The sequence below is a fragment of the Ochotona princeps genome, chromosome 11 (genome assembly GCF_030435755.1).
Source record: "Ochotona princeps isolate mOchPri1 chromosome 11, mOchPri1.hap1, whole genome shotgun sequence".
In the NCBI taxonomy this organism is placed as follows: Eukaryota; Metazoa; Chordata; class Mammalia; order Lagomorpha; family Ochotonidae; genus Ochotona; species Ochotona princeps.
This window is the reverse complement of record NC_080842.1, coordinates 62,533,292-62,558,554: the sequence shown is the minus strand read 5'-3', so window position 1 is coordinate 62,558,554 and position 25,263 is coordinate 62,533,292. Positions and strand designations below refer to the sequence as shown.

General features: G+C 38.0%; 1 protein-coding gene across 1 annotated transcript in view; it reads left to right on the top strand.

Annotated features, from left to right (window-relative positions):
- Positions 1-25,263, top strand: part of SLIT2 (slit guidance ligand 2) — a 350,353-nt gene that overhangs the window by 189,347 nt on the left and 135,743 nt on the right. Inside the window, exon 5 of the mRNA XM_004579186.4 lies at positions 19,712-19,783. Within this exon, the coding sequence (XP_004579243.2) occupies positions 19,712-19,783 (72 nt within the window). The remainder of the gene's footprint in view (positions 1-19,711; positions 19,784-25,263) is intronic.

The window sequence follows — 25,263 nt, the reverse complement described above, 5'->3', positions numbered from 1 at the left end:
GGAAGGGCTCCCAGCAGCCTTCAGTTTTCTGAGCAAATTAAAAGATTGCTTTTCCTAAATTCAGAAGACATAGCTGGGAAGCTTGTAGAGAATCACAAAGTGAACTGGTGCCAGCAATTGTCACTGTGGCAAATGGAGAAACAGTTAATAAACTCCCTTAAGGAGGAATGAGAGGAAGGGCAACCCAGCCACATCTGAAAACCCTAACAATGTAAAAATGTTCATGTCTGTTATTTCTGTCTTCCTGTTGCCATAGATGCTGTTTAGGTTAAAAACACAATTCAGTGGACATTCAACTTTAACTGTTTTAATTTTTCTATAATATCTGCCTGTTTGTCTCCAGGTTCCAGACAGACAGATCGACTGATGCGCACACACACCTAGTGTAAGGTGTAACTTAGTGGTGTTTACCCACTTATAATGCAAAACATTTTGAGTGCATCATCATAGGATTCTTTTTAGAATTAGCAGTAATATAGCCCCGAAGAGAAGCAGCCCAACACATTTTTGCTATGGTGATTGTAATGTTTATCATGCTGTGTTAATTATATAATATCTCCTTTTAGTTTCTTTCTTAAATATTTCATTCAGCTCTCTTAGCCTGCTGATTTCTCAGCTCTCCACCGTTGCCTTGCCCTGCAACTGAGTACTAATTGTCACGTGTATCTAATCCATGCCGTGTTTAATATTGCAGGATCTCTGGATGTGCTTCCTCAAGGCCTTAGCTGTTACTTTGAAACTTAGTTATATTCTTTTTATGCACCTGAACCCCGGCTTTATTTATATTTGCAATAGTGTCAGGCTTTTTCATTCACACACGAAATGAGTCTTCTCAGTATCTCAGACATCAAAATGCTCCTGAGTAGGAGTGGTTCAGCAGAGTGTTGGCTGCTGAGATCAGACCGTCCTGCTAACAATCATGGCCCTGTCCTCTGTTCTCGTTTCCCCTCTTGTGGTCGTTAATCCACGGAGCTCGGCACCAAAGCCTGCTATTAAATTATTGGCTATTAAAATGATAAATTGGTTTTCACTTCTGTAATTCAACGTGCTTGAGGACTATACTTTCCAGAGTCTTGTTTTGGTGTTAATGTGTTACCTTAAATGGAGGTATTTCTTAACCCGATTACTATATTTTCAAGAGTTAACTATTTTGCTTTTGAATTGGTATCCATATACAATGTTATAAAATTGGATGAATTTCCAGCAAGAGCTATGTGGGCGCCCGTTAGAGAATGTGTTTAAAGGCTGGGTGGAGAACCAAGCCAGTGACAGAGAGTATGTCATCTCTCTTAGAAACATTGCCATTTCTTCTCCAGGGCATGACTCCTATTTAAGTGCCAAAACCAAGCTCACTGTTTGCCGATGTTTATGGAATTGCAGAGGACTGTAGCACAGGAACTTACCAGAGCTGTTGTGCTTAATGCACCAGATAAAACATGGGTATGATCTGGGGTTGTGTTTATTTTCCCAGAGAAAAGTCCAAAGATTTTGAAAGGGTTTTCAAGATTTCTAGGTTTCCTTTTCTCATAAAATGTAAGCATTGTTGCTGTAACAAAAAAGGATTTTCTGTTCTATAAAATAAGACTCCCATATAAGGAGCCTTCAGAAAGTTCACTCATTATATGTGCTATGAAGAAACAGGCATGGGCTCAAAAAAAAAAAAAAACTTTGGATCCAAAGACATTAATTTTTTTTTCTGTTTGGCTTACAAAGTTTGGAAGTAGCATCACATGGATAATGCCACTTAGTGCTTCTGCAGCTTTGGGGAAATATAGTGGCTACATAACCCTCATTTTCACAAGGTCCCTAAGGATGTTGAGTGAGCTACACGAAGTGAAGTGTGCAAAGCTCTGGCCCACAGTGCATGCTTTGTAATGTTATCAAGATCAGTCCTTGTCCAAAAGCCATCATCCTAACCTAGCATTGTTTCATTTCCGTTTGCTCATTTCCCATCAGAGATTGAAGCCAGCTGCTTGAGTCTTTGTGCACAGCAACTGTCTATGTGCTGAAAGTGCTTAAGCACACCCTTGCCTCCTTAGCTACGGGTTAATTCCTTTGACCCGCCCTCCAAGACATTTGTCAGCTGGGAATTTGTTCTCAGCAGTTTGCCCACTTAAGTCTGTGTGTCTCGGGAAGCAGGTGGAATAAAGGAAAGCAGAAAATGGGTGACGGCAGCGCTGAGCCAAGTGCTTAGTTTGTTCCTGTTTGTCCAAGCTAGCCCGTAATTTTGCATCTGACTTGTTGTTAATATGCTTTCAATAGCAAATGCTCAAAGAACTTTAGAGCCAGAATTTAGCACTCCATGATTATGTAGGGGCTACAAAGCAGAACAAAATTTTGACAGAAGTACCCTGTGTGTGCCTAAAATAGAGGGTTCACAGGAGAGAGCTCTTGGAATACAGTTTTGGAGACAGGAAGCATTCACCCTCTTTCCTCTGAGCAATGTCTTATCTGTAAGACTTCCCGGGACTATTAATAAAATCCCTTCAATTTCTTGGCAGCAATGTCCAAGCCCAGGAGTATTCCTTTTCCAATATTTGGGAGCCTCATCTGGGAGGAGCCAGGACAGTGAACTTGTGTGCCTTGAGAGCAAAGGAGACAGGCTCAGATACAAGAAGTTTACTAAACAGCCCTATTTCAAGATTCGTATTTTAACGATTATGTTCGAGGTTATGCATATTGCATTGTTTCTTGTATTTAAATGTCAACAGTATTTCTTGCTTTGAGGGAAAAAAATATTGAGAGAAGAAGTCCTTATATGAAAGTGCTGTGTCCTGTGTTTCACAGAAGGAAGCAGGCAGCAAAAGTCAGGGCTGGCGGCCACTTACCCTTGTGGTGGCAGAAAAAGACTCAGCGTCTTTGATTGTGAGGCCAGGCTTGCTTGCATGAGCAAAAACTTTGCAGAATAAAAAGTGAAACGTTGAAGAAGAGTCTCTCTGTCTCCCCTTTCCTGATACACACACACACACTCACACACACACACACACACACACTCACAAGTTTAAACAAAAAGTGAGTCCATAATTTAGTTACTTGCAATAGCAGATAAAGTGGAAGTTCGGGGTTTTGTTTTTGTTTTGTTTGTTTGTTTGGTTTGACTACTCTTCTCCCACGACTTTTGCAGAGAAAGGACATGAGTGTTAGATCTTCCTCGGTGGCCAAAAAAAAAAAAAAAATGTTAATATGATTGAAGAAAGAAAACATCAGGCCGAAGGACATGGGCGAGCAGGAGGTTAGCCTAGGTCCAGGTCCTGATGGCCACATCTCAGTGCCCAGCTCATCTCCTGCCTCTCGCTTCTCCTGATGGTGTAGACCGGAAAGCTGGCAATGACTCCAGTCACTGGATTCCTGCCACCAGGAATCACAGTCGCAGTCTTGTCTCTCAGCTAGGCTGACAGGAATCTCTGTCATTGTCCATTGCGCAAGGGAATGAAAACAAAAGCAAAAACTTTACAAAATATTAAAGCATCGTCAGTTGTTCTTAGAGCAGAGCTTTGCATTTTAAGTCACGTTTTAGATACTTACATTTCTATTTCAGTTTATTCCATCTGAAATTAGGAGATATTTGTTACTCCAATATCAGCAAGTGCTGGCGACGATGACTGAAGTAGAACAGGCCTCGAAGTGCCAGCATCTCCGTCCCCCTTTCCAAGTGCCAAGAAACACACAAATCAGTGCTGGTGGAGAAAATTGTAGCCTATTCTTAAAAGGTGTAATCTACTGGAAAAGATATATTCTTGCTATATATTTCAGAATACTGGTTTAACTACAAATAAGATTTTTCTTTATTCAAATTTTAGCAGCTTCTCTAACAACCAAACTACTGTGGAGAATAGTGCAATTTATTCATTGAGCATATTTGGAAAATCCAAAGTGTGTATCTAACATTTGGCTGGGAATTATACTGTTTATCACAGTGAAAAGTTAAGCTGTTATATTTACCAATTATGATCTACTCAAACTCAGTATCGGAATTTGTGATTAAGGAACAAGGTTAACAAGGAGTAACAAACTAAAAAAGAGCAAAGGAGACTCTAGGAATGTGTAAGAATAATCACCCTTACAAAACAACAGCCATACATTAGCTCAGCCAAAGCAAAATAAGAACTTTATTCTATGAAAAGAGGCAGACATACATACACAAGAATATTTCGTTTACAGACATCCACAAAAGGATTTTATTTTTCTTCCATGTAAGATAACTAGAAGCACATGCGGGGACAAGCCGCAGGCTTGCTGCCTCTCTGCTACAGCATCTGCAAGTTCATCTCACTGTCGGGAGCTGTCACCCGTTCCCGCTAATGGAAGACACCGGTGCAGCTTTCTCTGTTGGAAATAAACAAGATTTCTAGGTCACCCCTTCCTCCATAATGTTAATGTTTTGATTTTTTTTAATTAGCCCATTGACTTTTTTTTTCTTATAATCCCATTGCTTCAGACACTATTTGATTTACAGGGAGTTCCTTTGTTGCAACTCATGCAAGCTAAATAAATCTTACAGGTCAGGAAAGCATATATTGAATTTTTTTTTAACCTGAATAACCTTTTCCAAGATCATGTAAAAATAAAAGCTACCCAGACTCTGAGGATTCATTTTACCCTAAGACACATACAAATGGCACGTGTGTGGTGTTATTATTTTATCAACGAGTTTTTCTCACAAAGACATACTGATAGTGAGAACCTGTACTCATGTATGTGAGCCATACGTCTACTGGGTTAATTGTCTGTGTAAAATGGCTAAGTATAGTTTGTGCATATATCACTTTATGTAGTACCTTTGTAGCAAATTGATTTAAGTGCCTTTTTGGAACAGTTGTTGGGCAGAATTGATTTGGTGGCCAATAGATTGACTTACACAGCACAATTGTGTCTGGGTTATTCTGGCATCGAAATAGAGTTTAAAGTCAATGGGGGTGGGGCACTGGCATGCAGCTCTGCATTTAACTTGGACTCTGAAATGTTATGATGTAAAAGTGATCCAGCAGAGTACCCAGAGATAAAATATCCACTGGCAACTGGCAAAAAGCAAAGTGTTCAAATGCATTGAAAATGTTGCAGTGAATTTTATCTAATTGAAGATGTATGATCTGGCATTTTAAAGCAGAATTTATGAAGTGTTTTAATTGAAAGCTTTTTATGCCATAAACAACTACATAAAGTGGGTAGATAGAGTGCGATAAATGTATGTGCTGGATGAATTTGTAGTTTCTTCTTGTGCAAACTCCCCGCATATCTTTGCAAATCCAGACTAAGTCTAGTTTGTGCTATTTTAGGTTTTGCTTTCTGACAGCGGGGACTTTCTTCTGTTCGTTGCTGCTTCCGCATTCTCTGCCCAATAGCTGAGGCAAATCCAAGTCTGTTCGCTTGCTACACCCGCATCACTGCATCTCTGTAAAACTGCAGATGCCAGTACCTACTTCTTAGTGCTGTGACTCTTGATCGCTCAAAGCAGCAGCACATTCCTACTAATTGCTTTTTTATGTAAATTAAGTGGGCAGCCCAAGAGCTGTCCAGCTCTGGCCCTTTCTTGTTTTGTACAAATTAGTCATTAATTGTATGCCCTGCACTCCTATCCTGTTTTATCTGCTTTTCTCTCTCTTCGTCTCTTGCTCTCTTGCTCTGGTCTCTTTCTTGCTTCAGCAGAGCCCTCAGGCAGTCCTTGGTTTTCCATATTGTATTTAATGCTGCCTGCACTGCACACTGCCTTCATGCCCCATCTACATGATATTCTAGGACATCAGGAAGTCCGCAGTGAACAGCAACCTCAACTGCTATTTTGGGGCCATTCTGCTGGCAGAGTGAGGGACAGGGGAGGAGACGGGCTAGACCAGGTTACCCACTGGTAACCAGAAGTTACCTTTCAAGTTTTCCATTTGTGGCTAGCTTTCTTGAACATATTACTCAATGTCATGGTATGATAGAAATGTTACTTTGGATCCCTCAAAGAGCATAATCGGGGTGGTTTGTGCATTTACTGGAAACATTAGCTTAAGGGTGCCTTTCAGAAATTACAAGATGGCTTTTTGCATTCAGAACATTATGACACATCCGGAAACAGGTTATGAACCTCTTATACTTCTTTATAATGCAGACACTGCATATGATGAATTTAAATTTCCTGAATATAAAGAGTATCTTAAAATAGCTCAGTGCTTGCTGGGATTGTTTTAAGCATTTATTGATAACGACAGCAGTATAATTTGTGTATTTAACTATGAAAAAAGGGCTTTTCTGTTTTATGCTTAATTGTGCTTTGATGGATATGATTGGTGTGCTAAAATTGTCCCTAAATTGTAGTGTATCCTCTAACATCCTGTTTGTTCATACATATTTCCATGTTAAAATGCTAAGCTGTAACATTTATGAATATTATTAACATGTGTTAGACTCTGTGCAGACTATCTCATAAGTTTCCCAACAGCCCCATGAAATGTGTTATAAATGTTATTCTTAATTTATAGATTAGGAAATTGAAGCTAAGAGAAGCTGAAAAGAAAAGAAAAAACAACAGCTTGAAGGCCATCGAACTAATAATTGCCATTTCCAGAATAAAATTCTTAGATGACTAAGCCACGACCAGTTGCTCAAGTTGACCCCGGAGGTCGACTAAGTATTGGGCCCTCATTGTTTTGTGAGTACTCCAACAAGCATTGTGCAAGTTCTGCACCAGCAAAGACCTCTTGGATTATATGTATCCCCATTTTACAGATGAAGTAAAAGAGTCTTAGAAAGGTTGACTTGTTCTTACAAAGCCAGTAAGTGGCAGAGCCTCAATGTGGATGCATAATTTCTGTTTTGATTGGCATGGCTGTTAGGCCCTCACTGTTCTTTTCTGTCTGTTCATAGGAAGGCCGATGGTTGTTTTCACACTGAATGAACATTAAAATGCACTAAGTTCCACCTTCATAACTACGCACCCTTTTACTGCCTTTAGACACAGCCAATCATTAGTAGCCCTGGAGAAGAGTAGATAACAAGGATGGGCAACAATTTGCTACACTTCCAAACCTCTCTCCAGTCTCCCTGAGATCCTTGCCATCTGACTCTTAGGAAACTTTATAAGTAACCGGTAACTCCATGCGCGAGATGGCAGTAGGCTTTCTCTTGCACTCAAGGGAACATCTCTGTGTTCAGTGAAAATTTTCTTTCCCTTACTCAATTATTTGTATCTTCAAATAAAAGAAAATATTTCCATGAGCTGTATCATTTGGTTATTTAAGCAAGAATTCCATTAAGTAAACATTTTTATGAAATTAAAAATTAAGCTGTGACAGCTTTTCTTGAATTATTTCTTATCCACATTTACATTGCTTTGCTTTTCTGAAGTTGAAATCTAGGCAAAATTCATTTATCATTACTCAGTAGTTTCCGAAGTAGTACGTGTAAGTACAGATTTATGATATATCCGGTTAGATTCTAAAAGAGGTTAAACCATGGAGGAAAATAAAATTACCAGTAATTAAATTTACAGCAAGGTTTGCCATCTGAAGGAAATTTATTGCTTCATAGTGAAAGATAGTTTAGACACTTTCACATAAAGCAAATCCATTTTCGCATGATATAGGTATTATACATCGCTGTTTCAATTTATATAATTAAAGTGATATCATTACACTCTGAGGTTAATGGGATACTCAACTGGAAACCGTACGTCGTGGGTAATAAAATAGCAGCATCGCAGTATTGGCTCTTTCGTTAAAAGCTGATGCGGTATTTTAGCACCATTAGTTTACGTTCTACCATTTTTATAATCTTTAGAAGAAATGAAGACATTCAGATTAAAAAAAAGGATACTTTTGAAAGTTACCCTTTATTGGTTAAAAAAAGGATTAAATTAAAATATTAGTGGTGATCATTTCAATATCATTGCAAGGTTTACTGTATACATTTTCAAAGTGAAAATTACGGAAGCATTTTCACATCTTAAAATTTTAGATGATAAATTCCTACCTGAATTGTAGGTGATGAGATGTGGATATCTATATGAAGTCTCTCTCTGTCTTTCTCTACCCATGCTTGTACCTGTTGTCTTTCTCTACCCCTCACATGCACATATTTTTTTCAGGTTTAGCTTCTTAATTTTATCTTAATACTGTGTACACAGGTAAAAGAGATGCATGACTGTGTGGGCCTCAGGTCAGGCTGGGGAGGTTTGAGGAAACTGGGTGAGATAAATGTTTTAGTTCCTCTTTTTCTCCTCCTGTGTCCTCAGAGGGGGAAGCGCAAAGGGCTGCTCTTGCTTGCACACACACATTTAAGAAGTACATATATAAACATTTCTTCAGCTCTGCCTCAGCATGGAAACACGAAAGGACAGAGGAGTACATCTGTTTGAATTTTTGAAAGGTTCAAAGTGTGTCAAGAGCTGTTTCTGTAGTCTATACAGAAGAATAGGCAGTATTGCAGAGCTGTTGTCGGCATTTTGAGGAAACATATGGGATTGGAATGTAGCCTGTAAGTCTTTTGAGAGTTGTGTTGAAGGTAGTCTACTCTTTGATGGCTGAGCCCTACGAGTGAGGCTATTGTTATATTAACAAATGTTAAACCAAGTCAAAATTTGTCAGAGAAGACCCAAAAAGTATATTAAGTGTATTTGTCCCCAGCACGGGTATTGATTTTGAAATTGCCCTGTAAGTCTGTTGCATCCATCACGGGAAGAATAGAGATGTCCAAGTCAAGTATTATCCATGAATAGATTCTTACTTAGTATTTTAAAAATATATACAAACATGTGTTGTAGCATGGAGGTCAGAAACAGGAGTGGCCACTAATGAGTAGCAAGTGTTTTTTGAGGATAAAGAAATTTCCTGAAAGTAGATGATGGTGGTGATTGAATAGCTCTATAAACTGGAAAATATGGAGTCTACAGTTAATGTAAAAGTTTGGCATGTTCATTATATCTCAAAGTGTTAAAGTCTGTTTCGGAAACTTTCTCTTTAAGGCCCAAGTTTTGTGAAATTTTGATGTTTCCTATTTTATTTATCAAGTTTTGTTCAAATGAAACTAGGCTTCCATTGAGCTCATAATTATCAGGAATTATTTTTATTGGGAATCTTTAAATTCTAGAAGGCTAATTCACTATCTCGGTGACCACAAATCATTTTTTTAAGTTAGAATTGAGTGCAGAGAATGATAAGGTAATGTTGCTGCAGAATGTTGGTGCAGAAAGCTTTGACAAAGCTTCTTGTTCTGGAAGAGACTGTGCAATAGTGTTGGCCTGCAGAAATATCTCTGAGATCTTTGCTGGGTTGAGTTCACCAATGTTCATCTTGTTTCTTTACTACTAATTTTAAGATCAGCTGAAACTCCTTAGTTATCTACTGAAATGCTCTGAATAGCAGAATGTTTCCTACTTGTAATTGATTGTCAGCTGTCACTGATTCTGTCTTGCTGCCTTTTACCCCAAATGCTGTCATCCTTAGTACGCCTGTGTTTCTCGTCTTTCCCTTAGAAGTAACTTTCTAGTCCAACTTTTCCAAATGTATTATTTATTCATTTAAAGCAAAGTTGCAGAGAGCAAGAGATAGGGACACACACACACTCCAAGAGCTAAAATGAGAGCGAGAGAGAGAGAAAAAAGGAATGATCTATCAGACACTGGTTCATTTGCCCCTGCAGACATGGCTTCCAGGACTGAAAAACGGAGCCATGGTTTTGGTGTGTCTCAGCATATGAGTTATACGGTTCCTGACACAAAGGCTTATGGTTGGGTTTTCAGGGGGTAATTCTGTCTTAACTAGTTTCCATGCTGTATGGACTAAACCATAAGACATACCTATTCCTAAGCCCAATATTGACCAAATTCAAACATTTCAAAGTACATGAACTAACACTAAAAGTATAGTGTAGGCTAAACAAAGATTTTCAAAGACTGTTAACTCTTTACTGTATATGAATATAACCACTCTAAATTTAGTGTTACTTTTGTCATCTTGATTTCATTGAAAATATTTGAATCTTGAAAAATTTTTGTTACCATATCGTAGAATCACAGATTTTGTAAATTATTCTGTTAATTTACCAGAGGCGAAAATTACACATGTTTACGTAATAGTAACTAAGAAACACATCAAATTGTTGTTAAGTTATATCTTTGATACCAATGTAAATGTCCATAAGTATAAACGATAACAATTTTTACATTATTAATAATTTGACATTTTTAGCTGCAGACTGCAGTGAGGCACTGCTTGCGACACTGAAGATGAATTATTTGATGTTTTAGCTTACGGAACTTTCAACGCTTTTAGGATGTTCAACAAGATCCAGTAAGGCATCAGTTCGCTGTGATGTTCTACTCGAGTATCCTGAAGGGAGTGTACGCACTCCAGTGTCGAGATTTATCAGAGAAAATGTTTAGAAGAGATAATGTTCAGTTTCCACTTAAAAAAATGAGTAAGGAAGTTAATCAGATGAAGGATAACATGTAAATATTCCAAGAGAGAGCTGTACATGTACAGAGGCTTGGCCAAAAAGCAAGTCAAGGGTGTTAGATTGTATATGTATGGTTGTTCTAGGAATCCACACGGTAAATGAAGGAACTCCATAGAAAAATATGTGTGACCATTATATACCATTCCCTAAGCTCCTAGTAATCATGAAATATAATCATTTCCTCCTTCACTATTTGTGATTTTGTGTATTTTCTTATTGCTATTTCTATCAGTTCTGTTACTTAGGATCTCTTTACACTGCTTTCTTTCTTTTCCTTTCATAATTTCTTTATTTTCATTGGAAAGGCATATTTACACAGAGAAGAAGAGATGGACAGATCTTCCCATATGCTGATTCACTTTCCAAATGGCCACAGTGATTGGAGCTGAGCCAGCCTGATGCCAGGATCCAGGAGCTTCTTCCTGGTCTCCCACACAGCTGCAGGGTACCAAGGCTTTGGAACATCATCCACTGCTTTCCCAGGCCATTAACAGTGAGCTGGATGGGAAGTGCAGATGTGAACTGGTGCCTATATGTGATGCTGATGTTTAGAGGTGGAGGATTAGCTGGTTGAGCCATTTTATTGCCCCACCCCTGCTTTCTTTCTTGTCCTGAACACAAACTGCTGGAGAGCAAGCACCTATGATATTTTCCTTCTGTTTCTAAGAACTAACAGTATGTCTGCCTTATACCTAAATAGTTGATGAAGTGAACTGAATTCTACCATTGGAACTACAGAAAGGAACTCATGCCACTGGGTGCTTTTGTGTGTAAGGCTAACTGAGGTATGTCCTAGCCGCACGTGGATTACGTTGTATTACTGCATCCTTGCAGAAGCCATGGCACTACAACGCTGGGTAATTTCTCTAGGATTGGAGAAAATATGCCACAACTTAAAGATTTTCAATAGTTTAACTGATACAATGTGTTAGCTAGTTTTCATGCGATGGGTTTAAGGATTTCCATCTAAACTCATTTACAGGCCTGTCCCACAGCACCCTGCAGTTTACCACCTCAGGCCTCTGCAGGTGTTTTCAGAATACTGTGCTCGTCCCTGGCCTTCAATAGGACAAAACCTGGTACTCACTCTGAAACATGGGCTATTTTCTAAGAGGCTTTTCTCATTAATGGCACACAGGAAGTTACTTTTTAAAATTCATTGCCATCTAGTCTGTTTTTAGTATTAGTTCCGTCATGATTCCATGCAATGAGACACGTCCTTTGAGCTTACTGGAAGAGTATGAGAAGACAGCTTATGGGCAGCTCTACTGGTGAAATAGATCACTGTGGAAAAATGCAGAAAAGGCTGAAAAGTGTCACAGCCACTATCCTCAAGAAAGGAAAAGGACAGCCATGACTTGCCCCTCAGTGTCTGCATGGCAGTGAGACAGAAACCAGGCTCAGAAATCAAGCCCAGAACCTCTGATGTGGGACAGTCCTTAACCACCAGGTCAAATTCCCATCCTGCATGTCTGCTTTTGAAACAACCACCCTGGAAAATCTCTATAGATCCTTAGTCCAGGGCTTGAAGCCACAGGCGCAGGAAGATTTAACTATTTATGCTGAGAGTGGGAATTACAGACAGCAGCTTCTTTAGAAGTAAGACAACAGTAAGTGACAGGATTTGGTTTGGGGAAGAGAAGAACTAAATTCAAATCCCTGCACCACTTCATGCAAGGGAAATGACTCGGGTAACAAACCTCATTTGTTCGTCTCTGAGAAAGAATGAGTGCATTCTGACGGGACTGCAGAAGCAGTGACGTGAATCAAAGAATTGCCCAGTGAATGCTTTGTGTGTAGTCTTTTTCAACAGTTCTAATGCGTGCAATTCTAAACACTTAAGTATCTGTGGAGTCTTATTATTTTAGTCAGGAACTTGTGTAAAAATCATCTGTTGACACATTTCATTAAGAGCAGGAAGTGCTTAGTGAAAAATATACCTGGCGTTACTGTGTTTAATTAAGCTTTGGTTCAAAGGAGAAGTGCTACAATTTTCCAATGACAAAACAATTTTGGGTACAGGAACAGTTTTTGTGATCAATTTTATTTTATTTTTTAAAAAAAGGCTCATTCACGTGTCTGACAAAGAACAATCAGGATTTTATTAAGACCTGAAAAGAAAGGCACATATGCAGAAGAGACAGCATTTTTAAAAAGCAGCAGTTAACTTGGTAATAAAAGCATAGCTTAAAAGAAATCATTACCATGAAGCAATAATTGTACCAGAATTTATGCTGCCAATAAATGCTTTTGAGTAGATGAATGACAGAATAGCAGTGAAGGTGAAAAAGACAATAATTTCCCGACTTACAAATATTGAACTTCTCAGTAAACTGAGTGTAAACTCTTGGGAAAGATGACTTGTAAATTTGGACTCGTCCATGCGGCCCACCGGGAATAGATTTGCATTTGCAGTGTGTAGTTCCGTTTCTGCCACAGTGCAAAGCCTGTTGGATCAGTGTCCTTCCTTCTGATCTCCTCATTGAGCTCCACTTTGGTAGCTCCTCATTTTAATGTATTAAATATTGCCAGTGGCCTTTCCTGAATTGCCTTACTTCAAGCCATGTTTGAATGTTATCTCAGAAGTTCAGCTTTCATTTCCGAGTTCCCTGCATTGTGTGAATAACACTAAGCCTCAAAACACAGATACCTGCGCTTCCCTGGCACGCACGGATCCAGCGAGTTGCCAGAGTTTTATTCTTCAGAGCTTCTTTTTCCCTTGTATAGACATTTACTGAATACCATTCCTGTGCCAGGAATTTTGTAGAACCAAGATCATTTCATACATCATCTTTCTACCGTGAGAGACAGTTATCTAGGGATTCAACTACGATCATTAAAGTGTTGTGACATACATTTTTCCAAAATTAGGGAATAATTGACTTCCCAATTATAAAAATAATTTAAGCAATAATTTTATCACTATTTATGTATGTAAATAATTACTTGGGTTACTAATAACACTGTTATTTTTGTCTGACAAAGGCAGCTCTGGAGGTATTTGTAACTCTCCTTGGAGATGTGCTAATGGGGAGAGAAGCTAAGTCACTTAATACAGCATTGCACAGCTAGGAAGTTTCAGAGATCTTAGGATGAGGCTCAGCTGAAAAGTTGGAAAAAAAAATACTGTTAAAGGAAGCCTTCCTTGGTATGGGTCATGAACCTTGGTGATACGAGCTAGGTTCTTGGGACCAAATGGAATGGGCAAACACTGAGGGATTTGAAGGTTGTATTGATGAAAGGTGACTTAAGTGCATAAACCTCTTGAGTGAAGGATAAGGGTGATAACAGGCAGAGCAGGTGTAAAGGACAGAGTGAGTGAAATCTGTTAGGAAACCTCCAAAACATCAGTGTGGTTGGAGCAAAGTGAGATAGCAGGAGAGTGGAGAGATCAGTTCAAAAAGGCACTATCCATTGGTTTGTTTGTGGGACCTTTGTGATATGTTGGGATCTACTTTGTAGTGAGGTGAAACATCGATTGAACCAGAGATTGGCAAGATACTGCACTAGGAAGGCATGGAGGCAAGAGTAGTGCAGAAATCCAGCTGAGAGATGTTTGGTTTTTGTGTTTTGTTTGCTTATTCATTGTTTCTTTAGGTGATTCATACGACAAGAGATGGTGGTTTTACCCAGGGGTTCAGAGATACTGTTATGTCAGGTTCTGGGCTTACTTTTAAAGTTTAATTAACTAAAATGAAAGGGAGAGATGTAAGGAGAGTGCATGCGCACACACCAACACACCCAGAGACAGAGATATCCTTCAGCTATTAATTTACTTCCCAGATCCCCACAACACTTGGGGCTGGACCAGATTACAGCCAGTAGCCAGGAACTCCATCTGGGTCTGCTAGGATAAGAAACCAAGCAGTTGTAGGACCATCTTCTGGTTCCCAAAGTGCTAATCGGCAGGAAGCAGAATTGGAAATGGAACTCAGACTCAATTATAGGCATGGTGATGTGGGACTCAGGAGTTCCACCAGTGATCACGACTGTGGACCACAGGAGGAAGGGGCTTGACCAGAAACATGACTGAGTTAGGCTGGAGACTGGTTTAGATACAGATCAAAGGGCATTTTCTTGATTCGGAAAGGCAAGGATTGTGTAATGTTCTCTGAGAGTCATGTCTCAGGCATTTGGAAGGCTGCATCTTTCCAATTGTGCAAGTATGTCAGTTCTTTTCCATTTGAAAGTGTTTACATCCATGCTTATTTTGTATCTTTAATACAGAGATTAGCTCCACAATGAGGCAGTCTTTTCATTCTTTTCATTTTCTTGTCATCCCAGAAAGCAAATACAACAAACTTTTTATTTTAAGATGTTCAGTATTTTTAATTTCTATGAAGAATTTAAAGTTATGCTTAGTCATTTGCAGTAATCTATTAACAAAGCTATTTAGTTTTGTTGTCTTCAATCTCAACTCATTAATCAGCGTATCATTAACTCACTTGTTTTTATTCAGGAATTTTGCTATTTTGTTATTCCATTCCTTAGAAAACAGAGGTGTATCGAAGTTCTTCCCTTGGATGGCAATCACTTTAATCTGCTTTGAAGACCCTGTATTTGGGCTTGAGCTCAATTTCTAGCACTGTCACTGAAGGTTTTCTGAAGAATTGCCTAGTTCACTGGAGACTCACCCACTCTCTGAAACACTGCCTAATGCCACCTTTTGGCCCACTATCTCTGCCTGCTCTGAAATTCAATTTCCAGATTAATCTTTCTAAAAATCAACTCCAATAAAGCCATTTCCTTTCTCTGAAGCAAATTTTTGCAGTCTATTGCCTAGCGATATAATTACAAACTCCTTTCTTGGCAGTTCCATCCCACCACATCAGTAGATCTGACTCATTTTACTCATTCCCCACAGTTCACAAAGAAATGCGTTCCTAGCAGTAATGCCTCACATTTGCCCTGTTATGATCTTCAAGGAATAAAGCATAGATAAGCAGTTCTTAATCATTCTTCAACGAGTTTATCCTTTTTGCCCATTACTAATCCACCTCTACAGTCTACCAGTGGGTTTTGGTTTATTGCCCCCTAATAATCATAATCTTGCCCAGCTTTCCTATTCCAACTATGAAGAAGTCTTACCCACTCACTGTCCCAAGGAAAGAGGCAATATGTAGGTGGTTGTTATATCACTGGAGACGGTCATTGTTATTTTCCCAAATCACAGAAGGCATGATTTGGTCTTCCAAACTTGATGTAATTAAACTTGGATCTTTTGTTCAATATATTTTTTCTAAACCCTGTTAATGGTAAAGTCTAAGGGAGAAGTTCTGTCCTGTTCTCATTCACTGCCCTTCTTACTCCAACACTGTCTGCTGGAAGGAGAATATATTCCTCGAATTTGCAGAAGAGTCGGTACAGCAAATCATTGATTTTTTCCTTCTCTCATTGCTCCCCTACATAAGTTGTACTCCCCAAATGAAAAATGATAATTTCTCCCACACAACCTTCTGATTTTTCACCCAGTTCCTCACTTATTCCGCTTTCTCGGTAGAAGTGCACTCAACTTGGCCTTTACATTTGTGTTGACACACTATATTGCTAATTTTAAAAAAATGATAAAAATTTCATTGCTTTTCGGAGACCCAATAATTTGTTTTGCTTCCTCTTAGTTGTCCTTCTGTGGGCCAGCTGCTCATCTTCTCTAGTGAATTAACACATTTCTGAACGTAGGCAATGTCAACAACCCTTCTGACATTAGCTAATGTTTCATATATTGCAGATACTTAATAAATGTATGTTGATTTAACATAATTACTTACTTTCACATGAGTAGACGCAGAGAACATAAATCATTGGGTACACACAGCCTAACTCATCAGTTTGCAGTTGATGAGAGTCAGAAGCTGGGATTTTTTTTAAAAAAAAAGACTTTTTAGTTCTAGGGTTTTCAAAGATTAAGTAGTCAGCCTCATTTTCAGGAATTTCCAAATCTTGACCCAAACTTCACCTTCGTTTCTTGTGTATTTTACAATTTGTCACTTTTCTCATGGTCTAAAAAAAAAAAAATTCCGCTATCTCTAAAGCATTGTTTCCTTTCCTGTGATGGTGAAGACAGCAGCCACTTCATCAAATGATTATGAAAATTACAATATGTTAAGTGAGATAATTTACTTCTTTTTTTTTTTAAAGTTCTTTATTTGCTTAGATGTCAAGAGTTACACAGGGGGAGAGAGGGAGGGTATGATCTCATGTGCTGGCTCCTGGACAGGTGGCAGTAACTGCGGCCCACTCAGGGAACCAGGGCCTTCATCTGCGTCTCCGACACAGGTTGCAGGGGCCCAAATGCTTGCGTCAACCTCTGCTGTTCTGCTCAGCCATAACAGAGAGCTGATTCAAAATGAAGCAGCAAAGACACAAACTAGCTCCCGTATGGAATGCCAAAATTACAGACAACATTGCTGTTACTCAGTCCTGAGTGATTGTGACACATTTCCATCTATAGCCACTTATTTCCTTATACAATCTTTATTATTATAATTGTTTCCCATGATAGAGCTTTATAGATACAGGAATTCTCGCCTCCACCCCCTCTATCATCCTTGTCATTCTCCCCATATTTAGTACGATAGTGTAGTCCTTCAGGAGCAGTCACAAACTCAACATTCTGCTATTTGAGTGTATTATGGCATTGTAGGTATTTGCAATGGTAGAAAATCTAGTATCATATTATCAAGGTATATTTAACAGTTTCATTGGGAGTCCTCCTTTTAGTTGGGCATAGAGATGCATACTGCAACATATCTTCACTTCCTGGTATTTCCTGATAATTTTACTTCCTTGCTTCCAATTTGAATTTATTTAATTTATTTTTCTTGCCTAATAGCTTTAGCATTTCCTACTATTTGAGTCTCTTCTTGTCATTTTAGATGTTTTCTTTGTTTGTTTATAACACTTTCACTTCTTACCTAATATCACCAAAATTTAGCTAAACCTTCTGTATTTTTCTCACAAAGATTAACAAGAAAATGAAAAGTTTTTAATGTCCTCTGCTCTTGTTTCTAAAAAATTAACTATTGCCTATAATACACTTAACCATGTTATGTCTTCCTCTTGTCATTATTGAGCATGGTCCTCTTAGCTGAAGGAGTTCCGGAGTGGGCTAGGCACTGAGCAGATACCCTTATAACACAGTTGTGAGAAAGGTCCACTCGGGACAGCCATGCCTACACTACAAATTTGTGGACATAAAGAAAGCTGTGACTCTGGCAAGCTATAACTTTTTTGTAAAAAGAAAAAAAAATAAAAAGTTGTACCGGGATAAGGCATTTTCATATGCTAAGACTTCGTGAAAAGCAATTTGGAGAGGTAAAATACAATTCAGAAGGCACAGTGTGGTAGGTTGGAGTTGCAGTTCTTCCATGATTTTCTATAAGACACCTGATGTCATCTTATGAATAGCCTCCTACCCCATCAATACCCCAGTTGCCACCATGATTTTAGAAAAAGCTGTGCTTTGAGACGCAGCAGGGTTGAGGTTACCATTAGAGAATAAAGTGACCCCTGCTGTCAGCGTGAGAATGCTGCTGAGGCTGGAGCAGACCAGACACTGGAGGCCGACATCTGTCTCCGTTTATTCATCCACACATCTTACTTAGGCATTCTTGATGCAAGGAAAAGTGCAAAAAAAAAGTGGTTAGAAAACATGAATCTGATAATTTTCCTGTGGCAAATAGGCTTATTTTTTTCTCTTATTACTTTTTGGTTTTCCTTTCTCTAGTAGCTCCACTTTCTTTCTTTTTTTTTTTCATGAATACTGTGAAAACATCACAGCTTTTAAATATATATGGCTTAATAATTTTTATTTCTATTTAATTAAACAAAGGTAGAAAATCAGTTTGAATCAATGACAATCTGCAGAAATAAGTAATTTTCAAGGAAATAAGGTTGCATAGTGACATAGTGAACTTTTTGCAGGAAGCGCCAGAGCTACAGTGCTTTGGAAAAGGGTCCTACCTTAGCTCCTGCATAAGCATATTTTGTAAATTTACTGTTTTAAATTATATACACAAACATATATGTATATATAATGCTAAAGACTTCTGATATTTCAATAGGCTAACATTTCTTTACAAATTGCTTAGCAAACATTTTTACTTGAACTTCAATATTATTGAGACGTAAACGCCAATATCAGTGGTTTAAAACTTGGTGCTAATGAGGTCAAGACCACACACTATATCATTGTATCCGCCAGTTATCTCTCTGTGTTGTGTGGTCACAGTTCTCTGCATTGCCAGTCCTGGTCATGAGCAGTGTCAGGAGAGGGTGAGTACAAAGCTTCCCAAGGTCTGCACACTCTGGGAAATGCCTCTGTTTGCCTCAGCTGTGCTCCGTCCTTAGTAGCTTCGTCTTTCTTTCTTAAAGGTATCTTAAAATTTTAGAGCCGATATTGCTAACAGAATTGTTATGTTGTTTGTTTATTCAGTATTTCAAGTTTCTGCTGTGTGATAGGTTACTTGACTAGATGTGAATTTTACTTCTTTTTAATGATATTTTTGCATGTGTATTTATATTCCACTCCTTTAACCTAATAATATGATATGAATTCATAGAACAGCATCTATCCATTTTGAAAAGAAAAATAGTGGTCCACTTCATGAGACAGGTGAATTCTACAAACTTCTCATTCCAATTTGATTGTCCTTTTTTTTCTTGATTAAAATGTATTTTCAATTAAATTAAAATGCAAATATAGACAATCTGTGTTTATGGGTCTAACAGAATTATTTAAATGCCTCTTTAAATCAACCTGCTACTAATATTTCTTTTGGAAACAATTGGAATAGACCGGCAATTTTCCATTTTCAGGGTTGCTTAAAGTGCTGTGAAAACTTAATCATTCTGCAGTTTTTATCAGTTTTTACTCAGTTCTTCAGTAGGAAGCTAAAGTTGGACTGCTTTTGTGTATACTTCAAAAGTTATGTCTGTGATACAAGTACAAAAACACCAGGAACCACTGGAATTGAGTTACTCGTTGTCTTAGAGAAATGTTTTATTACACAAATTTGGGGCAACCCCTAAGATTATCCTATTTAATAGCTTATTATAAAATTAAAATTTTTGAGGTATACTTCAAAAAAACCACTTACTTTAATTTTCAATTTTACATTAGAAAAATAAAATAATTATTGAAATTTATATGGAATGTTAAAGATTTAATTTTGAACTTTGGTCTCTCTTCTGCCCTATTGCTTCTCCAGCAGTTTAGCTCAACTAATTTAAAAGTAATGCTTAACAAGTTGATCTTTTCTACTTTTGTTTTCAGTGATCTCAGTGAAAATCAGATTCAGGCAATTCCCAGGAAGGCTTTCCGTGGAGCAGTTGACATTAAAAACTTGTAAGTTTCTCATTAATTTATGTGTTTTTAAAGTTGCTGTCTACTTTTAATAGAAAGGTAGTATTTAAAGGGTATCAGAACAATGATGGAAGCTGTGATGGCTTGTCTGCTTTCTTAAAGACGTTTGGGAAGAGTGAGTTTTAAACTATTTTCACAAGCTGTTTGAAGAGGTTTGCATTTAGAACATGTCTGAAAAGTAAAGCCATTTCAAATGTATTCCTTAAACCTTGAGATTAATCTTGACGTATAAAGAAATGGCTGTATGGAAATGTATTTACATTGTATTTTCTTTCCAATTTCGACCAACTCCGTTAGCAGTTGTCTTTTCAGTTGCTAATAATAATTACTAGAAATTCGGAATATCAAGGTTTCTTTTCTATGGAAAGAGTAAATTATATTTCCTGTTATAAATAGTCTAAAACTTCACTTTTGTTGAGTTTTTAAATCATTTTTATAAAATGCCTGAAGTTTTAAAATGAGAAAATTGTGTCATTTACTTTATGTAAATATTTTCTTATATGTTTTATTTCCACACATCTTCATGAAAATATATATTCATAAGAAGAAAAAAGGGGCAAAATATTATCTCTTTGTTTTCCTTTAAACTCTGGTGTCAACATTTTGTTTGTTTGTTTCCTTGTTTTGTTTTTTTAAACGTTATAGCTCTTAATGTGTCTGATTTAGGACCCCAGTGACAATCCTAATTTTGTCACACACAGATTTGTTAATTTTAAAATCCCTTATTTATCTTTTTGAAAAGATGGGTTTTGATTGACCATGGGAGTAAAGACATGAAATGTTTTTCTCAGCTGTTGTATTACTTTGAAATGTAAAAGGGAAAAAGCACATTGATGCTGAGATTAAATATGAGAAAGGCAGTATTTCTTTGCTAGTGATAAATGGGGGCTCTTTCAACAATTACATTTTATTCAGGATTTGCCTTGGTGAGATCCAGGGCAGATGCCTTTCCTTGCCAAGGAAGAGAACTATTTGCAAAGCTACAGATTCCAGCCTCCACATCTCATCCTTGGTGTAAATGGTCCTTTTAAAACCTGTGTTCTCAAAATATGCAGGTAAAGACAGAAAAATGCAGGAGTCTGGCTGAAAATGGGTACAGCCATTAAAATCCTAAGTACGGATCTGGATGAGCACCCAGGTTCAAAGGAGTTCATTTGCTTTCTTTTTATCTTGGTTGGACCGCACTTGGAGAACCGTTCAGGTAGATTCAGGGCTGCGGAGAGGTCAGAGCTGCCTGGGCTCCTGGGCCGCCACCACGGAGCAGCAGCAGCTCCTCCTCGCCGTGTCTTCTGTCCCTGTAAAAGTGCAGGCACTGCCACAGGTGCCCATCTAGGCGAGTGCTATAGACAACTTGGCAAGGGGACCACCTCTAGATTACTAGAACAGGTAGCTTTTAATCTCCTCAGTAAAGATAGAGAATTCAAATCTGTAAGTAGTCCTTCCCTCTGCGTAGCGCTTCTCCGATCCCTGATACGGGAATCAAAGTCAGTTATGGTGAGATTTTTGTGCTTGAACGTCATGATGAGATGTGACTTAAAATGTTATAAAAATTCAGTGTGTGTTTAGCAGAGCTTAAGACACTTCTTAGCATTGAGGTGAGCTTTTTGATTAGAATCTCAAAATACTTTGCTATGTTTGGTTTGTATACATGAGCAAGTCAGTCGGCTTCATGAAGACTCTGTTATCAGTTTTATAGTTCTTGTGGTTATTAAAGAAGATGTATGAGAGAGTTTAAAATATTAAATTTCTTTGAAAATATAGTGCAGTATTTCATCCATGAAGTAATCAGTTGCTACAAATTAGCTCTAAGAAATGCACAGTAACGAAATGGGAAAATACAAAATGAGAGGAAAATTAGGAGTAAATCAGATTGCTTTATTTTGGGTCAGTTAGAAATAAAACTACAACGTGGGATAAGAAAATTCACTGGAAGCTGTTACCTGGCTGAAGATGTTGGTTTGGGCCTGGTCAAGCCCTAATTGTTGTGGCCATTTGGGGAGTGACCAGCTCAAATGATGTCTCTGTCGCACTCACACACACACACACACACACACACACCAACATGCCCATACAAAACGTTTTCTCTTACTCTCTTGGTTTAAGCTTCTAATAAATAAATCTTAAAGAAAAAAAAATACGTGTATACAAAGTCCTGATCTGTAAACAAGGCACTAGTTACCATGAGAGGGTGAGGCAAGAGAGGAAGATGTTGTCTCAAGTTGTCAGGGAATGTTTGTGGAGCTTTCCTAAGACAGACCTAAAGGACTCTGAAGACCCTGTCTCTCATCCTCTGTTAGGTCCAGAGCTGAAGTTTTGTTTGGGAAGGAAGATTGAAAGAAAAGCTCACCAAGCACGTACACAGGAGTGTGGAGGTTGCAGGGTGTCTTAGGGAACTGAAGATGCCCATGTGTGGGCGGCAGGGTCAGTTTGAAAGGCAGCAGTGGGGAGAAGCCTGGAAGGCTGAGCGCAGGAGAAACGGAGCGCTGGGGACCAGAGGCCTTCCGCACTGCGCAAGACAAGGCGTAAGAGAAGTTCTGGGTACCCAGGGATGACAGAGCAACAGCTGATCCCTGCTATGCTCACTGCCTTCCGCGGTAAACATGCGGAAAGCACAGAGGGCAACATTGAAATATCACAATACATTTATGGATTTATACTCTTAATGAAGATCATAACTAAAATATCACAGGATTTCCTGACTAAAATCCTTTTCTGTAATTAAAAAGGTTCATGTATATATGATAAAAACAAAGTGATACAAAGTATCTTAATAAAACTGAGAATACATCTTAATTTAGATCATGAGCATTAAATTAATTGCCATAAGTTGGCAAGTAATGATTCAATGAAAGTGTACTGATATTAATATTATTATTAATAATATTTAGTGAGAGACAGAGGACCCATCACTTTGTCCTGTTTATCAGACCAGTACGTGGTGAACAATGCTGCATGTTGCCGTGATGTTATTTAGAGAGTAAAAGAGGGAAGATGTACTGCAGCTACAAGCCACAGTATTTGATGTGGCTGGGGTATTCCTGGCAGGCATGCTGGCTTGATCCCATCCAAGCCTGACTCAGAGAGCCTCAGGGATCACAGGATCTTCATGGGAGGCGCTTGCTTTAATCTTGTGGATTCACTAAGCATGCTCAAGGTGGCCTTCTGACAGTAGGAAATTGATCAGATGATCAGATTTCGTCCCCCTTCGTCTTGGGTAAGACGCACGAAAACGCTGCTGGACAGAAAGGCATTTATCTTGTGCTTCGGCATCTCCAGGGAGGATTTCCTGTAACTTTTCTTTTTTGTTTATCTATTAATTTCTTAACTAGATTTGGACGTTTTATTTTATTGTTTTACTTTGTCCAGCCGTGATTTAAAGCATTATTTCCCTGACGCTTTGGACAGTGGGCAGTGAGTAGGCTACATTCAAATACCAACTCTAGTATTTTGTCTATAGTCAGCAGAAGCATTTTCCTGTAGGCTGCACATCTGTAATGTTAAATTTCTAAACAAAATATGAACTACAGTATTGGTACTAAGCAACTCCCCATGGACTCCTTGGAAATGGTAATGTTTGTAGAATATTTCCTCAGGATCTGACTTGTTCTACTGTTAGTTTCCTTAGTGAATTGAGTAAGAATTATTTTAGGTATATTTTGTAAAGGAAACCATACTTGTTTTTATTTATCTAAGTTTCCACTGCATTCTTAAGCTGTACTGTGTGTTGCAAAGTTTACTAGTCTCTATTCAGGAAAAATACATGATTTTACTTTTTGCTTTCATTATCCTAATTCCATTAACCTCATTTTTTAATCTTTCTTCCTTGTTCACCAAAAATGATTATTGTTAAAAAATAGCTCAATAAATAATTCTGTTTATTCTTTTTATACTCACATTAATTTGTGGAAAGGGTTTGGGGAAAAAATAAATACAGCCTTGAAAGAAAGACATCACCCCATATGTTTTGCATTGCTTGTTGGCACTGAAATCTGGACAACAGCAAAGGAACTTATCTTCATATTGCTATAGACATTATTCATCTATATTACTTAGAAGGCTTAGTTTTTGCTAGAACACTGTCATTTTCGAAATTATTATTGTAAGATCAATTAAAACCAATAAAAGAAAAATATCTGTCTATCCTGTGTATATGTAAAGGCGGGTATTTCACTGCATTTTATCACGTCTCTGTAACAGAGAGGAGTGCAGGTAAATTGTACCATACAAACACAGGACTTCATCTGACTTTGTCCAATAAGTTTACTCATAATTGTAAAAATTGTACTTTAAATAGTTTTCAATACATTTTGTGAAAATAAATTTTATTAATATGAAATTGAAATTGTAACTGTTAGTGCCCCCAGCCCCTTCCTAGAGTGTTTTTTATTAAGCCTGATGCTAAGGAGAGTTTGAAGGGTAGGGGAATTCCTCATTGATGGAGCCGATTCTTTGTAGTCTTGGATTAAATCCCAAAGGTTTTTATTGGATACATGGAACAGTTTAAGCAAATCTGTATAGATAAAGAATGGGAAGTCCCTTACCACCCAGGATACTGCCTGCAGATTTAAAGTATAAAGAGGGTATAAAGAGGAGTTCTATCTTAGGTACATCAAAGTTTCAGGAACAGCACCACCAACAAAAAGCACTTCCTCTCCCCCCAGACAATAACAACAGAAACTCAAAAGTTCCTGTCAGGTTCCCAAGGAACTGTCCATGGTAGTATAATGTTCTCGGTTTGCTCTCTGAAAGCTAGTTGGGACTGTAATAATCCCAGCAGTTATGATGATGTTTGTTAGCAATAGGCTCTTGGATCACGCATTTTACGTTATATGCATAGTATCTTAAACAGTTTTTCATCAATAATATATTCTGTATTATAAAATGCATTGTACAAAGTATACATAAATAACTTCCAAAATAAATGAAAAGCTCACAAGAAAATGAGAAATTGGAAATCAAACTGATGCATTGATAAAATAAAATAGGCGTGATCTTTCTGTGGGCTCTAAGTTGTCATATGAGACAAGACACGTCTTTAGATTTCTTCTTCAACATTGAACAGCATACTTTGCCTACCTCCTAACAATAAGAGTAGTTTGTTGGGTTGATTTTCATTTCCTGTGTATATCCTCATGAGTTAATTTTAACAAAGTTATTTTCATACCATTGCTACTTGGATCGAAAGAATTGTGCCTAATCAGAAAACACCTCTGTGGCAAACCAATGGGAATATGAAAGACTGTTGTCCTTGTCCTACAGCATTTATAGGATTATGGATACTTCCGTGAGGAACAGTCACTTTTATTGAGTCCTGGAATTCACATTCTCTTTAGTTATTCTGACTGGTTCTAGGAATCTGCCCTCATTGCAGGTTACCAGCCCTCTCTTGCATGGATACTTGGGCATCTTGCTTAAACCAGAATGGCCTCTGACCTCATAGTCACTGAGGTGATTGTAGGGCT